This window comes from Phytophthora infestans, genomic scaffold (genome assembly GCF_000142945.1).
Source record: "Phytophthora infestans T30-4 supercont1.86 genomic scaffold, whole genome shotgun sequence".
In the NCBI taxonomy this organism is placed as follows: Eukaryota; Oomycota; class Peronosporomycetes; order Peronosporales; family Peronosporaceae; genus Phytophthora; species Phytophthora infestans.
In genome coordinates, this window is record NW_003303673.1 from 368,348 (window position 1) to 378,519 (window position 10,172).

Sequence of the window (10,172 nt, forward strand, 5' to 3'; positions counted from 1 at the left end):
CTCAGATCTGAGACTTGTCCCGGGAGATGAGATCCGTCTCCGCTTGGGCGCCACTGCCAGCATGTTGTACGGCAAAGACTGGGAAGGCACGGGCCATGTGCTGAGACTGGAGGAGTCCGAAGTGGCGCTGGAGATGCGGAGCAGCAACGTGCCCATCGAGATCACGGACGGATACCTGGTGGACTTTGTGTGGAAATCCACGTCGTTTGACCGCATGCAGGCGGCGATGAAGACGTTCGCAGTGGACGACACGTCGCTGACGGGCTATCTGTACCACAAGATCTTGGGCCATGACGTTGGAGTGCAGGCTTTGCGCATCCCTCGCTCGGTGGGCACCCACTTCTCAGCACCTGGCCTCCCCGAGTTGAACACGTTCCAGATGGAAGCAGTGAAGGGCGTGCTGGAGCAGCCGCTGAGTTTGATCCAAGGGCCTCCGGGCACGGGCAAGACGGTCACGTCGGCGTCGATTGTGTTCCACATGTCGAAGCAGAACATGGGCCAAGTGCTCGTCACCGCGCCCAGTAACATCGCGGTGGATCATTTGACCATGAAGATCAGTGCCACGGGTCTTCGAGTGGTGCGTCTGGCTGCCAAGAGTCGAGAGGCGGTGGCTTCTTCGGTCGAACACTTGTCGCTCCATGCCATGATCAAGTCTCTGGACTCGCCGGATAAGGCGGATCTACGCAAGCTCATGCAGCTGAAGGACGACATCGGCGAGTTGTCGTCTCAAGACGAGAAGCGCTTCAAGTCTCTGAAGCGGCAGGCAGAGCGCGAGATCCTGCAAGCGGCTGACGTCATCTGTACCACGTGTGTGGGGGCAGGAGACCCGCGTCTGTCGAACTTCCGCTTCCGCCAAGTCTTGATCGATGAGGCCACTCAAGCCACCGAACCCGAGTGTCTGATCCCCATAGTTCAAGGAGCCAAACACGTGGTGATGGTGGGCGACCACCGTCAGTTGGGGCCCGTGGTGATGAACAAGAAGGCGGCAAAAGCAGGCCTGAACAACTCGCTGTTCGATCGACTGGTGAAGAGCGACACAAAGCACCGCCCGTTCCGTCTACGAGTGCAGTACCGTATGCATCCGTTCCTGTCCGAGTTCCCGTCCAACGAGTTCTACGAAGGCGATCTACAGAACGGCGTGGCTGCGAGTGAGCGCCAGCTCTCGAGTGTGGACTTCCCGTGGCCGAACCCGAACAAACCGACGTTCTTCTACATTTGTCTGGGCGCCGAAGAGATCAGCTCCTCGGGCACCAGCTACTTGAACCGCACAGAGGCGAGCAACGTGGAGAAGATCGTCACGACGTTCCTGAAAGCAGGTGTGCTGCCCTCGCAGATCGGAGTCATTACGCCGTACGAAGGCCAACGCGCGTATGTGGTCAGCTACATGCAGCGCAATGGGCCGCTGCGCTCCCAGCTGTACAAGGACGTGGAAGTGGCGAGCGTGGACTCGTTCCAAGGTCGAGAGAAGGACCTGATCATCCTTTCTTGCGTGCGGTCGAACGAGAACCAGGGCATCGGCTTCTTGAGCGACGAGCGGCGTCTGAATGTGGCCCTCACACGCGCCAAGTATGGCGTCATTCTACTGGGAAACCCACGGGTGCTGGCCAAGCAGACGCTCTGGAACAAGCTGCTGAACCATTACCGAGACAACCAGCTAATCATGGAAGGCCCGCTGAACAATCTGACGCCTTCGCACATGCAGTTTCCTGTCCAGAGACACTCGGAACGTGGCGCTCGACGTGAAGGTAACGGGTTTAATCGCCGTGGACCGGCTCCTCCGTTGGACTCGCGCTTTGACCCTCGCTACGAGCAGACTGGGGGTCTTCCTCTGGATCCGCTTGCTGCTGGAGGTCTTCCTCCGCCTGCGCCGCAGCGTGGCCCTCGTCGTGGACCGAGTAGTTATGTGCCTGGGAGTATGGGACCGCTGACGCAGGACGGGATGACGCAGTCCTCGATGGGGATGGACGGGCCGTTCACGCAGATGGCGCAGACGCAGTCTTTCAGTCAACTCTCGAGCGACAAGTTCGCGATGTCCCAGGACAGCTTCGGATACGAACACGACTTCAAGTCGCAGAACATGCCCATGTCGCAAGATGCTCGTGCGCCTGGCAGCGACTTTTACTAAAAGGAGGGACTGGTGCGAGAGGCAAGGAATGATTCCGATGGAGTGGTGCCGATTTGAGAGCACGCAGTGCAGTGGAGAGCACATACGATCACTCACGAACATGGCGTTAGAGTGTGAGCTGCAGGAGCGATGGAAAGCTCCAATAGGCTGCTAAAGTGCAATGGTGTCCTGATGGACGGAGGAAACGGAGAAGCGCTGGAGAGGCCAGTCGTTAATTGGCTTCGAGCAAGCTCAAGTCTTACAGTCGAAGTTATGCCACAACACGCGAAACTCAAGCAGCAACGTAGGAGAAAAGAAAAACTTGCAGCTCGAGGGCTTGAGCTGTAGCTCGTAAGGTCAGTTGGAGCCTATTATGTAGCCAACCGGTTCCTTCCACCTGGACGAAATTTCTGTTTCTCGTTTTTTGGCGTGGCTGTTACTTGTCTTTTTCGGGAAGGGATGCTGCGTGCTGGGCGCGTTTTCTTCCCAGCAATAAACATATAACACAAGTCACCACCACTATCATGTCCTTCAAGCCAGAGTTGTTCGAGGACGAAAAGGGCAAGAAGTTGCCCTTGGCGAATGAGAACGAGCTGTTCATCCTGCAGCGAGCCAAGATCACGTTCCAGTGCAAGACGCCCGAGTGAGTTTGGCCATGAACAAGCAGGTCGAGGCAGAATGATACTAAGTTGGTTCTCTCAAGTGTAGTCACGCTGTGTTTAAGAGCAAAGGTCGGATCTACTGCACTACACAGCGCATCATCTTCGTGGCCGAGAAGGGTGTCACGCAGAACGGCTGCTACTTTGAGGCCTTTGTACGTGCACAGTTGGCTCTTTGGGGGGGGAACAAAATACTTTTGCTGATGCAGATCGACACGATAGGAAATTCCGCTGGTGAAGATGACGGATGAGAAATTCAACCAACCGATCTTCGGCGCCTGTAGCATTTCAGGGCTCGTTGCTGCCGTAAGAAACGATATAATAGCTTGATGTCATGATATGATTGCCAATATCTAACTGACTGCCATGACGATCATCCCTGTTAAGAACGTAGATGTTGGAGATGGCGGGAATTGCTCGTGGAAGATTACATTCGCAAATGGTGGTACTGGAGTCGTGCTGCCTGTGTTTCTGAGGCTGTTGGAGAAGCGTAAGAAGAAAGGTACCAGGGATGACGTTGTTCTTCTCCCTCTTAATATAATAGTGGCTTAACGACTGTTTTCTTTTACAGAGGAGATTGATCTACACTTTGTGCAGAGTCAGAAAAAAGCGTTTGTCGACCCGAACGATCCAACTGTGATTTATATCGCGCAACCTATTAAGCCTGCCGCCGTCGTACAGACCACTTAAAAAAGCAAGGTAAACAGGATTATTGAAAGCAAATCTCATCATACATCGCTCCGCTTCTAACCTTGTAGCGTGTCTGTCCGTCCGTCCGTCCGTCCGTCTGTCAATCAGTCCGTCCGGTTCCTTTCTTGCTGCTTTTTCCTGCCTTTTCGCATGACTACAGTCGGCCTGCAAAACCATGTTATCTGTACCATCAGCCCTTATAGCGTGTATTGCACTAATTGGCGCTCACAATTTAAACCACAGTATTGAGTTGGAACTACGTGCGACGAATGAGCTGCTGTTTACATAGATACTACCACATCGTGACAGTGCAGACCGTACAGATGAACGTGGCAAGTCGATGTGTCTGAACGCAATATTGTACTTTGGTGTCCTGTCCATAATGACCGAAATAAGAGCTCGGTTGAGTCGCGGATGACTATAAGGTGTGCCCGCCTCGCGCGTATATATCGCGTTGACTACTGCTAGCAGACGCGCGTTCAGCATACCTGTATCGCTGCAGTATGGCCTGTGTCCAGTTAGTGATCTGCTTGGTCATATAGACTGACACATCAGAAGCGTAAGCACCGTAAGCCAGCACGACGACGCAAATGCACCGAGAAAGCGACAGTGGCCCTATGCATATGTTCTGGCTATCACGAGCACGTGGTATATACACCTTGCGGGATAAGGACCGGACACATAAAAAGCACGCCGAGTTGATAAGTAGGCAGCGAAAGTACTTCATTTCATGTACATGAGCTACTATTCGATTCAAGTCTAAGATGTATACGATCAGATAATCATCCTACAGTCATCTGGCTTCCTATGTTCGGCATGCATATCGGAACCAGTAAATGCCACTCGGAAAGGATCTACGCCACTCTGTCAGTCAGTAGCTACGGAAATAAGCCAGTAAGAACGTCAGCTATGCACGTAAGATCAATGTATGCGGAAGATAGTGGATTGCCCTTCAGTAATATCATAAAAAGTTCAGCGGAACAATTTCAAGGCATAATATTGGTGTTTGTGGCGACCATCAGCAAATACTACCTGAAAAAAGATACCTCACGCGAGGAGCCGACCAAACCGTGCTCTAATAGACCGTCGCAATCAAAGATACGGTGTCGACTGCCTACGTGCAGATGGTAAGATGTTTGAGTAGGATATTTACTCCAGGTAACCTGGGGTTCCTCACCGATGTATGCCAATTTCGAAGCATCATTGATACTGACCCGTCTTCTGAACAGCATATATTAGCTTTGCAGCCACGCGCGCCTCCGATTCGTGTCATTTTGGGAGCAATGCGCTCAAACGAGATTATAGACAGAACCTTTCCGGGTAAGATGGTGCTCTTCTTGCAGATCACGTTAAACCCTGGTCGTGTCTACCATAACATGTGATCATTAAGGATACTGTGTGCGGTGTTGTTTTGGAACGTAAATATACCCTTTTAGGCCCCCATTTTCCTACCTATTTTTGTTTTTGGTATACTGGCTGACGGTGCGAGGCTTGGGGCCGCACATACGGTAAGCTGACTATGGTGTTGACGCATCTACAGAGGGTACCGCATTTCAAATAATAATTAGCGCACGGTATCTACTGTGAACCCTTGCAAGCTGACCGTCCCTATCTGCTTCCGCGTAACAATAGATCGAGAGTACACTCGCTCACTTGGATACATACAAACCATGATATCTGTGCCATCAGCGCTCACAGCGTATGTTCCATTAATGTGCGCTCACAAATTGAGACTACAGTATCGAGTAAGCACTACACACGACGATTAAGTTGCTGTCTACATAGATGCGAGCACGTGTGCGGTAGCGCAAACCATACCGGTGGGTGTGGTAAGTTGGACTGTCTGTACGCAGTGCTATACTTTAGTCCCCTGTCCATAATGGTCGAGATAAGAACTCGGTTCAGTCGCGGGTGGCTATAAGGTGTACCCGCCGCGCGCATAGATACTGCGTTGAATACAGTTGACAGACGCGCGGTCAGCTTGCCAGTATCGCTGCAGTATGGCCTGTGCCCAGTAAGTGACTTGCTTGGTCATATAGACTGATACATCAGAAGCGTAAGCACAGTAAGCCAGCACGACGACGCAAATGTACCGTGAAAGCGACAGGGACCCTATGCATAGGTTGTGGCTATCCCGAGGGCATAGCATATACACCCATTTGAGACCTTGCGAAATGAGCTACGCACTGACACATCAAATAGCACGCCGAACTGAAAAGTAGACAGCGAAAGTACTTTATGTAACGTACACGGGCTACTATTCGATACAAGTCTCCGTATCACTACGATCTGATAATATGCCTACAGCCAAGTGGCTTCGTATGCTCGCCATACATATCGGAGCCAGTAAATGTCACTCGGAAAGGATATACGGATCTCTGATAATCATTAGCTATGCAAATAAGTCGGTAAGTCAGTCAATGGCGTTCATCCTATCATAGAAGGGTTATGAGATTAAATTTATTATTAATTTAACTGATACGAGTCAGCGAACATCACGTACAGGCCCTTCAATGATATCATGATACTATGAAGAGCTCAGCGAGGCATATAGAGAGGCGAAATTGGTATATTCTGTGACCCTCGGCAGATACTAGCGGCTCTAAACAATAATATGCATGCAGAGACAGACAAACTCGCTCTAACGGACCGTCGCAATCAGCTATATGGTATATAATACCTCTCGGCTAGACAAATAGTACACGTCACTCAATTCACCCGATTTCGTTGTATCCCAATACACTTCGGTCGTCGTATTTACTAGCGCTAAACTTATCTGGGATCTCCTCACCGATTTATGCTGAGGTTTGGCGCACCAATAATACTGATCCACCTTCTAAATAACCGAAAGTAACTTTGCAATGAAGCGCACCTGAAAGTGTGGCATTTCAGGAGCGAAGCGCTCAGCCGAGAATTAAGACAAATCTTTTAGGGAAAGACAGTGTTCATCATGCAGATGACTTATAGCCCCGGTGGTAACGGCGAATACTTCATCTTCACAATAGTTTACTGTCACGTCTACCTGTACCATGATGCTCAACAATAGCCATCCATCACGCGGGTATCTATTTGTAACAGCCAGTCGTCACGCAGACCTCTTATAAGTGAAGCTGTCAAAAATGACTTCAAATAATACAAGAGGTAGGCTGACAGGCAATTGGTGATGTAGAACACGTAAGCACTAAGGATATTGTGTACATCGTTTGTTGCAACCCAACATAACTTGAGCACAGTATATTTTATATTCTAAATATAGTTTTGCTTTGAGTAAGGGTTTCTGAGCTCACCGCAGCGCAGCGGAGGTGGTCAACCCTCTCTACACCAATCAATCATGCCCTAGCGTCCGCGGAGCGGGCGCCCAGAGCGCTAGTCGCTCCGCTTCTAACCTTGTAGCGTGTCTGTCCGTCCGTCCGTCCGTCTGTCAATCAGTCCGTCCGGTTCCTTTCTTGCTGCTTTTTCCTGCCTTTTCGCATGACTACAGTCGGCCTGTCTAATACAGTTTCCTCCATCGTACCGACCGTGCCTATCTTTCTGACTCGACCTAACTATGCTAAAATTACAAATATATCCAAAAGCGTGACACAATTAACTCGCGCCCTGATTGGGCAATACCTGCCGACCTGCGACACTGACTGGATCTGTCGCACGATCAGACTGCCTCTCTCCCTCGCGATTGGACGTAAGGTAAACATTTCTGCCGAGCACGAAACGCATCGATTGGATGCAAACGGCCAGGCGAGCTGCGCAGATACTGCAAATCGGGCACAGTAACCACTTTATTTTCTAAGAGCTCTGCACACATCTCACATAGAGATATTTATTATTATTAATGTAGACTTCACAGACCAGTATTTTGTAAGAGCTCAGGGATGTTATTTTCCACACACTTTTCAAAGTAAAAACGATATTAATAGTATTAATATTATTAATATAAGCTTCACAGGCCGTATTTGTAAGCGCTCGGCAATGCTATTTTCCACACATTTTCTAAGGTAGAGACGATATTATTTTTTAATGTTAAAGTAGGCTTCACGACCAGCGCTTTTTGTAGGGACTTTGTGGTATATATCTTTTTTACTTCACCTGGCACTCACCACTGTCACCGTGCAATGAAGGCGCGCGGCTGCACGGTCATTGCGCTATCTGCTCCCGTGCACTACACCCGACGAATGCATGCGCGCACGATAGATAATTGTTTTAGTCAATTTATATTGCATGTAAAGTATATATTTGTTTATAAATCTGATAATATTAATATGAAAGCAAAGCCAAATAGTAATAGTATAAAACATTTTAATATTTTGCCTAATGAATAAATTCCACCCTTACAGTACCGTGCTATTGGCTAATATTTGGACGCAAGTAATTGGTTAGAGCAATATATTTTGCTAACTTACTCACAGTTGTGGGCCCTACGTGCAAGCAATGCGAGGCGAAGATTGACCCGCTTCTGCTGAACCCGCAGCGGTCTACGACGGACCCCCGAGCGCGCTGCGTCTGCTGCTGGAAGCTGCAGAACGGCTACGCATTCCGTACAATCAGCGGGCGGGACATCGTGCGGCGCTGTATTGCCTGAGAGAACGGCCCAAAAGCGGTTGAGTTTTGGGAGGAAAAGCCCCCACCACCTGATTCGGCCGAAGTGCGCCGCCAGGAAAGCCTGGCGAACGTCAAGAAGACGATGGGTCCTGACTGGTACCCCAAGAATAAAAAGAGGCGCAGCCGCCCTCGCAAGCTGACCGCCCGAAACGCCAATTACATCGAGCAAAAGAAGCAGCAGAAGAGCAAGTAATTTGGATAATATATCCTTATTGCCCCCGTTACCCCACTTATCTTTGTATTTTGTATACTGGCGGGCGGCGCGAGGCTTGGGGCCGCACATATGGTAAACTAACTGTGGTGCTGCCAACTGTGTTGACGCACCTACGGAGTGTAGCGCGTTTCATATAATAATTAGCGCATGGTATCTACTGTGTACCCTTGCGAGCTGACCGTTCCTATCTGCATACGCGTTACCGTAGATGGAAAGTACACTTGCTCACTTGGCACACGCAAACCCATGCTATATGTACCACCAACCCTCACAGTTTATATTTCACTAATGTGCGCTCACGAATGTAAGCTTCAGTATTGAGTGAGCACTATGCGCGATGAATAAGCTGCTGTCTACATGGACACAGCCACGTATGCGGTAGTGATGACCATACAAGCGGCCATCGCAAGGAGATGTGTCTGTACGCAGTACTTTACTTTAGCGCCCTGTCCATAATGGCCGAGATAAGAGCTCGGTTGAGTCACGGATGGCTATAATGTGTACCCGCCGCGCGCGTATATATTGCTTTGAATACTGCTAACAGACGCCTGATCAGCTTGCCTGTATCACCGCGGGTATGACCTGTGCCCGAATAGTGACGTGCTGGATCATATATCATAATCGTAGGTACAGTAGGCTAGCACGACGATACAAAAGTACCGAGATCGCAGCAGTAACCCAGTGCATGGGTGTTGGCTATCACGACAACACCCATTGGCGGCATTGCGGGATATGCACGGACACATCAAATAGCACGCCGAGCTGATAAGTAGGCAGCGAAAGTACTCCATCTAATGTACATGAACTATTATTCAATTCAAGTCTAACCATCACTACGATCTGATACTCTGCCTACAGCCATATATCTTCGTATGTTTGTCGTACATATCGGACCCAGTATAATGTCAGCTGGAAAGGATTTACGCCACTCTGTCAGTCAGAAGCTATACAAATAAGTCAGAAAGTACGTCAGCTATGCAAGTAAGATAAATGCATGCGGAAGATAGTGGAAATACCCTTTAGTAACATCACAAACAGCTCAGCAGAATAATTTCAAAGCATAATATTGGTGTTTGTGGCGACCATCGGCAAATACTACCTATCCTAAAAGATACTTCGCGCGCGGAGCTGATTAACATTGCTCTATTCGACCGTCGCAATCGATGATATGTGTCGACTGCCTTACGGCGATGACGTGCAGATGGGTAAAATACGTTTGAGTAGGCGTACTTACTCTAGATACACTGGGATTCCTCACCGATCAACGTATATTTCGTAGCATCATTGATACTGACCCGTCTTCCGTACAGCATATATTAGCTTTGCAACCACGCGCGCCTCCGATTCGTTTCATTTTGGGAGCAATACGCTCAAACGAGATTATAGACAAAGCCTTCCCGGGTAAGATGGTGCTCTTCTTGCAGATCACGTTAAATCCTGGTCATGTCTACCATAACATGTGAACACTAAGGTTATTGTATGCGGAGTTGTTTTGGAACGTAACATAAGTATAACACAGTATGCACTTATTACATGTAGCTTTGCGCTGAGTAGAAACTCTAAGCCCACCGCAGCGCAGCGGAGGTGGTCGGCCCTCTCTACACCAACCAACCATGCCCTAGCGTCCGCGGAGCGGGCGCCCAGAGCGCTAGTTTCCCGCCCCCTAAACTTGTAGCGTGTCCGTCCGTCTGTCAATAAGTCCGTCCGGTTCCTTTCTTGCTGCGTTTTCCTGCCTTTTCGCATGGCTACACCCGGCCTTTCCAATAGAGTTTCCTCCCATCTTTCCGACCGCGCCTACCTTTCTGACTCGACTTAACTATGCCAAAATTACAAATATATCCAAAAGCGTGACGCAATTAACTCGCGCCCTGATTGGGCAATATTTTCGACTCATTTTCATCAAAACACA

General features: G+C 49.4%; 2 protein-coding genes across 2 annotated transcripts; both read left to right on the forward strand.

Annotated features, from left to right (window-relative positions):
• Positions 1 to 61: 61 nt before the first annotated feature.
• Positions 62 to 2,628, forward strand: PITG_18912 (nonsense transcript regulator; the record flags this gene model as incomplete). The annotated part of the gene is made up of 1 exon (XM_002997139.1): positions 62 to 2,628. One exon carries the CDS (start codon positions 62 to 64, stop codon positions 2,123 to 2,125), a length of 2,064 nt encoding a protein of 687 aa, XP_002997185.1.
• On the forward strand, positions 2,629 to 3,344 carry PITG_18913 (uncharacterized protein; the record flags this gene model as incomplete). The annotated part of the gene is made up of 5 exons (XM_002997140.1): positions 2,629 to 2,747; positions 2,813 to 2,918; positions 2,986 to 3,069; positions 3,151 to 3,265; positions 3,337 to 3,344. The coding sequence occupies 5 exons, from the start codon at positions 2,629 to 2,631 to the stop codon at positions 3,342 to 3,344; spliced, it is 432 nt and encodes a 143-aa protein (XP_002997186.1).
• Between the last annotated feature and the right edge of the window lie 6,828 nt (positions 3,345 to 10,172).